The sequence below is a fragment of the Papaver somniferum genome, chromosome 9 (genome assembly GCF_003573695.1).
Source record: "Papaver somniferum cultivar HN1 chromosome 9, ASM357369v1, whole genome shotgun sequence".
Taxonomy (NCBI): Eukaryota; Viridiplantae; Streptophyta; class Magnoliopsida; order Ranunculales; family Papaveraceae; genus Papaver; species Papaver somniferum.
The window spans coordinates 130680777-130693373 of NC_039366.1; the positions used below are offsets into that span (position 1 = coordinate 130680777).

The 12597-nt window shown below is 38.8% G+C and overlaps 1 protein-coding gene across 1 annotated transcript; it reads left to right on the plus strand.

Moving 5' to 3' along the window:
• Positions 1-3180: 3180 nt before the first annotated feature.
• Positions 3181-5664, plus strand: LOC113312588. The gene is made up of 3 exons (XM_026561331.1): positions 3181-3651; positions 3761-5246; positions 5342-5664. Exons 1-3 carry the CDS (start codon positions 3181-3183, stop codon positions 5662-5664), a joined length of 2280 nt encoding a protein of 759 aa, XP_026417116.1.
• The last annotated feature ends 6933 nt before the right edge of the window (positions 5665-12597 follow it).

Genomic DNA, 12597 nt, shown 5'->3' on the forward strand with positions numbered 1-12597 from the left:
TGGTATGTCTTTTGCTCATAGCTGAGGATGAGGTTCGACCGCGTCCTGATGGTGTAGATTCCGATTCCGATGCTGAGGAATTTGAATCTGTCTGGAAGCCTTCGGAACTAGAGTTAAGACATATCTACCGGGTATGAGAGTTGATCGGTTGGCCAAGGTGAATCTTCGAGCAGAGTATAAAGAAGATGAATATTTAGATGCAATGTATGGCGATCCCGAAGACCAATTGAAGAAGTCCCCAGTAAGGGTCCTGAATCTGAGGGAGAGCTTGAAGAGAATTCCATGGAGGATGACAATCGTGAGTCCGATGATGAATCTGATGACTCTGATGATTAATCTTACTCGCAATCCTTCTGAAGATTGATTATTTTATTTCCCGTTGAAGTAGAGATTATTGTGATCGTTTGAGCAATTAAATTTCAAGTGTAGAAATTATAATTCCTCAACGGGCTGGCGTCTGTTCGCCCTTTCGATTGCAGACATTGAAAACGTGTGAAGTGCACGAATGACCATCTTTAGGGTATTGTTGACCATATCTACATATCCATGGATTATCAGTTCACAAATGGTTAGCAACCCTTCAAGTAAGTGTTCCTCCTGTACTATCTTCATAGAAGTATGAAATTGTTGAGTTGTGAATGAATGAATGAGAATTCATACGAATATATAAGAAATTTTCCAGAAATACGTCACCAGAAAAATCCAGACATACAAGTTGAGGAGAGAGAGTGTCTGCAAATCGGGCGACGACTCGACGACTTTTTTTCATCTCAGTTTTTGATTTAAGAGATTTCTCTCATCAATTCAGGTGATTCTCTCATCAATTCAGGTGCTTCTCTTACAGTAATCGACATTGTTTCTGTATTTCCATGATTGGGGTTCATTAATTTAAGTGGTTAAACATGGATTCAAGTCATGAAACCATTTATGTTGATGAACAATCAAAATTAGGTGACGACAATTCTAAGAAAATACCAACTATAGTTTTACCAGATGATTTGTTTGATGAGGGTTTAGATCCATGGAGGTTTTCATTGATTGGTAGACTTGATTTACAAGAAATTAAATTTGTAGATGCATCTGTTATTCTTAGACAACAATGGAAATTAACTGGAAATTATAAACTAATTCCCCTTGGAAGAGGTTTTTTCACAATTCAGTTGGACAACGAAATAGATCGTCAATACATCAAATCCCAGGATTGGATTGTAAACAATCAGCTCTTAAAATTAATAAAATGGATCTCTAACTTTCGTCTTGCAAACCAGAGAAGCTCCAAAGCAGCAGTATGGGTTCGTCTACCTGGTTTGGGTTTAGAATTCTGAAAGGAAAAAATCTTGTTCACAATCTGCAGTGAACTTGGTACTCCTATTAAAGTTCATGAAGCTACTCTAAAGTTGGATTTGGGTTATTATGCTAATGTGTTGGCTGGAATCGATTTTGCTCATTCAGTTCCTAATAAGTATGGATTGGCACCAAGTTTGGAGGTTTCTTTCAGGATGTATTAATTCCAAATTGTCCTCAGTTTTGCACTACTTGTCGTGTGATTGGACATTTTATCACAGAATGCAGAGTTGAAAAGAAGAAAGCACGGTCAAGGAATTCTACTTCTGGTTCTAAACATACTTCTCAACAAAAGAGCAAATGGAAGCAGGATGAGGTTACTACTCAACCTAAAGTCCATATACCTTTTGATATATGCGGAACTGAAGAGGATTCAGTTGTTAATTGCATTCATGAACACCCAACACCTCAAACTATTAATGTCAATTTAGCCACACAAGGAAGATTTAGTCCACTTGAGCTAGAAGATGGTGAAATTGAGAAGCATTCTGAGGATATAGAACCTGTTATAGAGGTTCGAAAAGTTCTTAAAATTGTTGAAGACAACAAAGTACTTCACAGTAATGTTAAATTTGTGGATGGTACTTCTGGTAAAGTTACTTCATAGTCCATTCCTATTACATCATGGTCCAAGATAGTGGAAAAAGAGATGGTAGTCAACTTAGCTAGTTCTTCTGGAGTTAAAAACACATCTCCTACAAAGGTAAGTAAGCAAGTCCCTACTAATACAAAATACAACTTTAGAAGAAATCCAGGTAAAGGGGGTACTAAAAACCCTCCTACCAAACCATGAAGATATTATTTTGGAACATAAGAGGCCTAAGATGACTTAGGGCTCAAAATAAATTAAAGTCTTTAATAAATCAATTTAGTCCTTCTTTAGTTTGGGTTGTAGAGCCAAAAGTTCATTGTTCTGCTTCATTTTGTAATAAATTGAATTTACCTGGAATGCAAAGTATGGTGATTCACAATTCTGTGTCAAATAATAAAGGCAACATATGTTTGTTTTGGAATAAGAATATAGCAACTCCACCAGTGGTTTCTATGTCAAGTCAGATGATCACAGTCAGTGTGGGAGATGTTTTGGTTTCAGGGGTACATGCTCATGTTAAAAAAAGTGCAGAGAAGATTCTTATGGTCTGAAATGGAATTAATCACTGAATTGAAGAAGCCTTGGATAACATTGGGGGACTTTAATGCTATTACTTCTCAGAAGGAAAAAGTAGGAGGCAAAGCTCCTAATAAGATATCAATGCTTGACTTCACAAACTGTTTAAATAACTGTGAGCTAATTCAGGCTCCAAAAACTGGTGTGCATCACTCTTGGTCAAATTGCCTGCATGGAAACAGAAGAATCCTTTGCAATCTTGACAGAGTGGTTTTCAATCAACAATGGTTGTAATTGTGCGAAGACTGGGGTTATAAGGTTGGTTTAAGGGTTGCTTCAAACCATGCTCCATTATTGGGAGGATGTGCCGGCATACCTAAACCAGAAAATGTTCCATCTAGATTTAAAAAAATGTGGATCACTCATCCTACATTTCTTCAAACAGTGTTGGATAGTTAGAGCAATGAAGTAATTGGTGATCCTGCTTTTATATTTATGAAGAAATTAAAGAATATAAAGCAAGTCTTAAATACTTGGAACTGGTGTGTTTTTGGTAATGTCAATGTTAAACTGAAGGAAGCTGGGGAAAAAGTTAAAACTGCAATGTCAATATCTGATGCCGGTCCATTTAATGAAGAATCACTTTATAAACTTGTAGAAGCTCAAGATGAATTGGAAAATAGAAAAATTCAAGAAAGCACTCTGCTGAGACAAAAATCATGAATAAAATGGGTGAAAGAAGGATCAACAAATACTGGTTTTTTCGTACAAATTTGAAGATTAGAAATACAAGGAATTCAATCAGTGAACTTGAAGAAAGTAGTGGAAATGTTATCTCTGATCAAGGAAAAATTGCAGAAATTATAGTTAAACACGTTGAAGATAAATTCAGTGCCAAGAATGTTACTATTAATCACGGTTTGCTGAATGTCATTCCTACAGTTATAACAGATGAAGACCAATTAATGTTAGATGCAATTCCTGATAGCAATGAGATTAAAAACACTATTTTTGATATTGATCCTGACAGCTCACCTGGTCCAGATGGCTATTCTGGGATCTTCTACAGAAATTGTTGGGACATCATAAAAGATGATCTAGTAGATGCAATTCAATTTTGTTGGAGGAGGAAATTTATCACTAAAGGAATGAACTCTAATTTCTTATTTCTACTACCAAAAGTTCAAGGAGCAAAAACAGTAAACCAATTCAGACCAATTGGATTGAGTAATGTCTTATTTAAGATTCACTAAAATCATTGCTTCAAGAATGAGTAACTTAATGACCAAATTGGTATCTCCACAACAGGTGGCTTACATCAAAGGCAGGAATATCCATGAGCAAGTTTTACTAGCATCAGATTTTCTGAATGAGATGAAAAAGAAAAGAAGACGAGGCCATGTGGGACTCGAATTAGACATATCACAGGCATATGACTCAGTAAGTTGGGAGTTTCTTATTGCAGTATTTAAAAAGTATGGTTTCTCCCCTTCATGGTGTGATTGGTTATTGGTCTTATTTCAATCTGCTAAAATATTTGTCTTATTAAATGAGGGTTCTTGTGGGTTCTTCTCAGTGACAAGAGGGTTGAGGCAAGGAGACCCATTGTCTCCAATCTTATTAGTGCTAATGGAGGATTTTTTGAGCAGAAATTTAACCCATTTGGTGAACAAGAAAGCTATCAATCCAATGGTAGTCACAAAAGGGATATATCCAACACATTTATTCTTTGCAGATGATGTATTCATCTTTTGTAATGGTTCCAAAATAAGTCTAAACAATCTCTTTCAATTACTGGATAAGTATCAAGCTACTTCAGGTAAAGTTATAAACAAGATCAAAATCAAATGCTTTGTGGATGGAGTTACTGAAGCCAGGAAAAGTCAAATTGCAACAATGGTGAACATGGAATTATCAAAATTTCCAGACAGATATTTAGGAGTACTACTTGCCCCTGGAAGAGTAACTACATCAATGGTTTGGCCTATGGTGGAAATGATTCAAGACAAACTGGCTACATGGAAAGGGAGATTACTGTCTTTTCATGACAGATTGGTGTTGGTTAAATCAGTTCTGTGTAGTATACCCATCTACAATATGGCAGTGTATAAATGGCCTGCTTCAATCATAAAAGTGTGTGAAAAAATAATAAGAAATTTTTTATGGTCAGGTGATAGTGAGGTAAGGAAATTTAAGACCATATCTTGGAAAAGAGTTTGCACACCTTATAAAGAAGGAGGGCTTGGAATTAGAAGATTAGAGGTAATCAATAGAGTATTGCTCATGAAAATGATGTGGAAGATTCTTAATTCTAAAGAAGAATGCGCACTGTTATTCAAATCAAAGTATAAAGACAAGAATGGACAGTTTACATCTACATGGAAAATTTCATCAGTATGGCCAAGATTAAAATGGGTATGGAATGCTTTAAAGGATGATGTTAGATGGTGTGTAGGAGATGGAACAAATATTTCTATGTGGTTTGATACCTGGATTGGGGAAACTTCATTGATTAATCAGATTGGTGAGATACCTTTTGTCAAAGAGAATATAAACATGAAAGTCAGTGAGCTGTTAAATGTAACTTCTTGGGAAATACCTGTGGAACTCCAACCTTACATCAATAATGCAGATTTACCTGAAGCTAGAGGTGGTGCAGACATAATGGTGTGGAGTGGAAGCTTACATGGTGAATTTTCTACAGCAGTTGCAGTGGAGAGAATAAGACAGAAAGAACCTGAACTACAGTGGCCAACTCAAATATGGAAAACATTTTTGCATCCCAGTATTGCAGGTAATATTTGGAACTTAATCAAAAAATATATGTGGATGATGAAATAATGAAAGACAGAGGCTTTGATATGGTGTCAAGATGTTGTGTATGTGTAGCAGCTCAAGATAACATGGACCATACCCTCTGGCATTGTAAATTCAGTGAAGAAATTTGGGACTGGCTTTATCAGGTATTTAAATTCCCTAAGCCTACATCTTTCAGTGATATGTGCAAGCTAGCTAAAAATTGTAGCCCTCTAGTAAAGCAAGTATGGATGACAGCAGTATGTGTCACTATGAGAGAGTTATGGTTTCAAAAGAATAAAAAACTGTTTGAGAACATTGAACCTAATATCAATAACTTTAAGAATAGAATTTTACAATGTGTGAATGAGGGTGGAAACAGAATGAATGGTACCAGATGGGGGGCAACAATATGATAGTGATATCATCTTCTTCTTTACACTGTATTTTAGAAAAACAAAATATAGTTGCATTAAAGAATTATTCTGGACTCATCCAAGAGTCTATTTTGCTATGATGGTGCATCATTTAAAAACCCAGGGAATGCAGGGCTTGGTATTGTGCCAGAGATCATCTATGTCAAGTGGTGGGTACAATGTCAGGGGGTATTAGAATAGCTTCAAACTACATGGCAGAAATTTTTGCAGTACTATGTGCTTTGGAATGGGCTGTAACTTGGAGGTTCAAAAGAATAATAATAATATCAGACTCAAAGACAGTAATAAATCAATTCAGTAAGGGTTTTATACCATGGTGTATTAGAGCTAGATGGCTCAGGGCTTATCAACAAATCACTGAAGTTCAGTTTGAACATTGCTATAGATAAATCAACTTTTCAACTGATTCACTTGCTAAGAGAGGAGCGGAATTGGCAACTGGTGACAGAATCATACATATTGGAAGGCCTCTCTTTCTTAAGAGAGTTGAAATGCCAGAAGTGCCATACTACAGATTCAATACATGAAAAGATAGGAAAAAAGTTAGCTCTAGCTAAATTTGTGTAATTTCTTTTTGTCTTTACCATTGTTATATGAATCTTTGTAACTGAATTTGGTCTTTCTTAAGAGACTTCAGTCTTTCAGTAAAAACGTTGTAGAATCTTCGTCCAATGTCGTATTTTCGCGATCTACCTATGGTTTTTCATGCCCAGGAAATTTCCAAGCTTTTTGAAAGAAGATTTTTGAGTTTTGAACCTGTTTAGGGGCCGGAATAGGCGAAACAATAAACTTCCAGGAGACTTCCAGAAATTTTTCAGCTGGCATGTAGTCTAATGTTTTGGCCACATCTCTTTGCTCGTTTATCCAATTGCTGTGAATTTTGGGTATGTTGTATAGGACATCCATACGAAGAGAATTACATATGACTCAACCTTAGTTTCCTCACCAATTGCTCTCGTCGATTTGTACAGGGCAGTGTAAAATCACTTTAGACAGTCTTGTTGTAAAACGTCTCTTTTGTGTCTTTAGACCATTTGCTTGTGTCTTGAACGCTTGATGAAGGATTTCAATGCCATTGATGAATTTGAAATCAGGAACCCTTGATTGATATATGAGCATGGTGCTTGCAGTGCCATCCTGTTTCTGTCAGTCGTAAAAACATCACTTCTGAAATCCTGGTCATGGGACCATAACTGAGGTTACTCTCAAGAGGGAGTGATGTAATGATCATGGTTTCATGTCCCGGTGGTAGTATTCCTTTATGATGAATGATTAGGACTGGAGATCCTGGCACCAAGAGTCTTGGACTTGATGAAGGACTTAGTGGTAAGACCTGGTGGACACAGATGTGGAAGTTATGAATCCCGTCTAAGAATTTCTTCTTGCATGTTGTATGCACTGGAAGCTGTAGGAACCTCATACGATGTCGGAATTCGATGATTGACCCTAACTTTTAAATCTAAGAGACTAGGTTATCATATGAGAAAAGAATCACTCAATTTGGAGTTGTGTAGGTCACCCAACGAAGCGTGCCCATTTGTAATTTGTGATCCCGTATAAGATTTTTAGATTTCATAGACCCAACGGTAAAGGCCATATCTTTCAGCTCGTATTTCCGATTGATGCGCCGTTTTGGTATGTTGCAGAAAAGACACAGACGAACATTTTTCGTTGAGGAAGCATTGTCCCATTCCTCACCTATTGGTACGTTTTTGTAAACCCATGGCCTGAAGTGTGTTGTATCTCATTTGTAGAGGTGATGAGAACATCTTGTAGAAGTCTTTGGCTTGTGCCCACCAGTCGTGCAAGATTTTGGAAGACTTTCATGTGAACATATTTTCATGTCTACACATCTTGATACGAATCATTAATGCTTAGAGAAGTCTGATTCACCGAGAAATGCTTCAGAGAATGGTTAGTTGATGAAGCCATGTCATGAGGATGTTGCTCCTGAGACCGTTGTTGATGCTGAGATCACGATTGAATTTTTTCCAGACATTCTTGTTGATGCTGAGACCATGGACGAAGTTCCTCCAGATATCCTTGTTGATACTGATACTCTGGTCGGAGTTGCTTCAGAGACTGAAAAGGTTAGAGCCATGATTTATCGACATAGCCTTTGCTCCTCCATCCAGTGAGCCTTTACATTCACGAACTAGTTGGTGGTTTGAGCATCCTTAAGATGAAGGTGTACATAGAGTACAACCCGAATTCTCCTGATTAGTATGCCTTTACTTTGAACTGTGTTCATCAGTGAGTCGACGTTGTTGCGGCAGATAGCAGCAGCGGTCTTCATTCTGGATGTGATTGGTGAAGAGAAGAAGTTACTCAGCCGTGCAGGGGCTTCTGATGTAGAGAGATTCCATTGATGACGTTTCACGGAATCACATCATGTTGCAACGACTTGTTATGAGTCAATCTTTCCAATAAGATCAAGTCCCCAGTGTGTTTGAGGGAATTTGTGCCATCAATGAATGATGTTGCATCTTCTCTAGAAATCTTATCATGGGATAGTGAAGACTTATCGATTGTAGTTTACTTACACTTTGATCGTGTCGGTGGTGAATCAGTGTGTCATCATCGAGATATTTGTGTTGAAGCCAGAGGCGCCATTATCGAAGGTGTACTCTTTGATTGGGAGTACAATTTGGAGACTTCTTAGATGCTTGAGCGCTTAAGCGTCATATCCTTCAATCTTCGAATGTCTTAGGCTTGATCGTCTCGGCCCCGAGTATCTTCTGTTGATTCAGCATTGCTTTCGCTGCGTAGTGGGATTCAACACTTGTGCATACATGAGAGCTTTATGATTTTGTGGCACACATGGACACTCCTGAAAGGCCATGGACAAATGCCCAAAATATTCTTTTCCATGCTTGAACATCATCTCAGTAATGAATGTCTCAGTGAGATACTCGATTCGGAGAAATGTCAGATTCAACCACTTGGTAAAATATTGCTGAAGTGAGCTTACCCACTTATAACGTCTTGCAATAGCAGAGATGCTAGCAGAATTGAGTGCCCATGCTAGAATAACATGTGAGGAAATAAACGACATAGACATGGAAGGAATGAGACTTGCCTGAGTGTGAAACCTCTTGATGAATGTATATGCATCTTTTGCAGGTTCTTGCTTTAACCCGTCGAAATTCCCCCAAGTGCTCTGATGATGGAATATCTGCCAAATCTTCTGGATCATAACTTTCTTTGTTGGAGAGATGTTCAACCAAAGGTGCTTTGTCAGTACCCATCTTTTTAGCGTGGATCCACGCTCGTCTGAAGAACATGTTATATCTTGGATCTTCCTGATTATGTGAAACTTGGTATCAGTTCAGGTTGAACCTATCTTCACCTTGAGACTGATGTACCCATAAGCATCTCTGAGCGTTCCTTCAAGGTCTCTGATTGAAATGGGATCACGAGTAGCTTCTTTTCGATTGATGCATGCAGCTCTGAGGGTTTTCAATGGAATGATGTTGATGGCGGTGTCAGCATCGATCATTATTCTTCTGAATTCATTTCCTCTGACATGGACTGAGGTAAGTAGTCCCCAGTTCTGCATCTTCTTGTCTGTGGATGAAGCTTCAAGGAGTATTTCCGGGATGCACAGACGTCTGACACAATGTAATTCGGTGTTGTGAACATGTATTTCCTTTAGAAAGATAGAGCAATTTCACAGATATGCTTGATCAACGATTGAACTGCTCCTTTGACTGGTTGTTCAGAGAATGTAAAGGTTCTGATTGGGAGAGGATTCTTGTGTACTCCTTCAGTCCCCAGTTGAAGCTATTGTGGATCAACCTTCTCTTTGGAGATGTGCTTCAAAATATTGCAGTTACTCGTTGGATGATTGATGAATCTATGAAGGTGATAGTATCTGGGATTCTCCATTTTTTTTCAGTTGGCTCTCTCTGATGAACAACAATTTGATTGCATCATTTTGAACCCAGACTTCCAGTAACTCGATCACTTCTTCAGTGGGAAGAGGGAAGTTTGAGTCCTCGGCTTTTCTCTTGCTCCCTTCAGCAACATTCGTGGAAGGTTGGAGATTGTACTTCTTGTTGATCAAGCGCATGGCATATCGCTTGGATGCTTCATGAAGCTCTGAGAAAGTCCGAAACCGGAGATTTTCCAGCAAGGCTCTGTAGACCGGGATCATTCTGTTGATGCAAAAGTCCACCAGTTGTTGTTCAGTGACATTCGGGTCATAATAATCCAAAGCTTGGACTCTGAACCTCTTCGCATAATCATTCGGATGTTCATTGTTCTTCTGAGAAATTCTTCCTGAATCAGAGAGAGTGATCTGCTCTGAGACGAAGAAGTATTTCCGGTAGAAAGCATTAACCATTTCTCCCAGGTAGTTATGCTCCCTGGTACGATGTTGTTTTACCAAGTATATGCTCGGCCTGTCAGAGACTTTGAGAACTCCTTCAAACGAAATTGTGTCCATGTTCTCCTAGTGCTTCCAAGAATCGAGAAACATGTTCTCGGGCATTCCCAGTTCCATTGTAAAGTGTGAATTTTGGAGAAGTATAACCTTTCGGGAGAGGGATCCTCTGTGTAGCAGCAGGATATGGAGGTTGTTTACGGTGGACAGATGGTGTCTTGTCTTTTCATTGATCCTCCATAAAGCGTTCCAGGTTTTCACGGGTGATGAAGCATGCAGGTTCCTTCGTTGGTGGATTATCTGCAGCCTTGTGGAATTCATCATCGTATACTATATGGATCAGAGTGACTTCAGGATCAGCAGTCGAGGATGTTTCTTTGGCTTTCCCATTCTCTTGAGTTTTCTCTGACATCTTTGTCAGTGAGAGTTTTGAGATAATTGCACAGCTCTCTCTGCATTGCAGCCATGTCAATCTGGTTTTTGGAAAGAGTCTCTTGCACCTTCATAAAATCACCTATGGTAGGTGGATTTTCTCTGATTTCTTCGGAATAGCGGCCGAACAGGGATGGTCTCCAATGTTGGTTTGAGGAGGAGTGGTATCACCAGCACCGATGTTGGAAGTAAGAGTAGTTTCTGGAGTACCACCATTATTGCTAGTGCTAGCGTTGTTTTAATTAGGAGTTGTAACTGAACCTGTCCTAAGATCAACCATTTTGTGAAAGTTTGAGATTGCAACCGAGAGATTAATCTCCCACTGTGGTCGCCAATCTGTAGATGGGGAAAAACGATTTGCTGGTTTTTCAGGGAATTGAAGAGACGAGCGTGTTGTCGAGACTCCTCAACCGAGCAAACTGTTCTACCTCACACAGATGCACTGCAAAGGGAGTACTTAGATTCGAGATATCAATATGTAGGACTCCGACCTAAACTAAGTCAATGGTCGTTCCAGAGTCAATTCGGTCGCAAAGAGGGAGATGGGTTCATCTATAGGAGGGAAGCTAAGAATTATGTGGGATTGATGATGATCAAGGATTGTGGATGTGTTGAAGGTTTCTACAAGTTTTCTGTGAACTGTTGTGTTCAAAGTAAGTTCTGGTCGATTGATGGAATTTCTGAGAGTGATGACTCGAAAAATTGTCCTCCTTTCAATCATGGATCCAGAGACTTATTTATATTTTCAAAATAAACACATTGATCCCTGCAAGTGTGACGGTGTCTTGAGTGAAAGAGTGGGAAAGTGGGAAATCGTGGTGAAACCAGTTCCAGGTCGTGCGGAGACTTGGTTAACCTTCCACCCACTACTTTGCTAACTCCTTCAACCGTTTGCACGACTTACTCACATTTCTCATCGTGGATGAATCCATGCGCCGTAGGCCGCCAGACCAAAATACTAATTGATATCCCCCATGTGACGTGATTGATGTCTCACAAATCGTGGAGTCTGCATGACAGACGTGTATTAGTCAGTTGTTGACTAATTAGACAATGAGTCTAGGTTTTGTTGAATTGAGCATGAGTGACGAATGCTCAGTGATTCATGGATCGAACATGTCTGTTGAGGCATATAGTTCTTTGAATTATGTTGACATTGCGCATATTAGCAAACATTGTAAATTCGACGACTGAGCATCGATTCGATGAATTACTGAATATTGATAGTTGGATCAATATTCAAGCAACAGAGCAAGTATAGATCAATTCGACAAATCAATGAATATTGATAGTTGGATCAATATTCGAGCAAATGAGCAAGTATTGCTCAATTCGATGAATCACTGATACCTTACTGAATATTGATAGTTGGATCAATATTCGAGCAACTGAGCAAGTATGGCTCAATTCGATGAATTGTTTATTGGTGACGCGACCCAAAAAAATATTAATTAAAATATTGGTAGAGTACCGAATATTATATAATTAATCAATATGTTGCAACATAAATTTATTAGTGTTTGAACTTGCTCAGAATGATGATTTGCAGAGCGTTTGTTCGAAACCCTAATTTTTGATCAATTGTTCGTCAATTGATGAATTGCTGAAAAGAGGTCATGAGTAAGGAAGGGACCGACCACATGGAATTATGGGCGTCCATGTGATTCCCAAGTGCTCTACTGAGCGTGCACCAGAGTTCTGAGTTGGCCAGTTGGTGAAAGAATGATGTTTAAATGTCGGTTTCATCATTTATTGAAATAGTGCTCGATTGAGCATTAGGTAATAAAACCTAATTATGGAAAGTGAGGGACCGACCAAGAGGGCATGGAACCATCCCTTGGTGGGCATGGGACCAGCGGATAGTCGTTTGAGAAAATTCCAAGTTGGTTGGAAAGAGTTGGACCCAATATGAGCAATTGAGCAAATTAGGTCAGAATCATAAGAATGTGTGGGACCGGCTTATTGCAGGCCTTAGGGCCATCCTTAGTCGGTCAAGGAAGCATGCACGTGTCACCATAATTTCCATGTCTCAGTCCTGAGAATTTCGGTATTTTCTGATGTGCGTTTGAGCAATATTTTGAATTTTCAGTAGAGTT

Coding starts and splice junctions, on each gene's coding strand:
- LOC113312588 (XM_026561331.1), top strand. CDS start 3,181: ATGGGTGAAAGAAGGATCAACAAATACTGGTTTTTTCGTACAAATTTG. Junction 3,652..3,760: donor AAGTTCAAGGAGCAAAAACA/GTAAACCAATTC, acceptor TCTCCACAACAG/GTGGCTTACATCAAAGGCAG. Junction 5,247..5,341: donor TTTGCATCCCAGTATTGCAG/GTAATATTTGGA, acceptor GTGTATGTGTAG/CAGCTCAAGATAACATGGAC.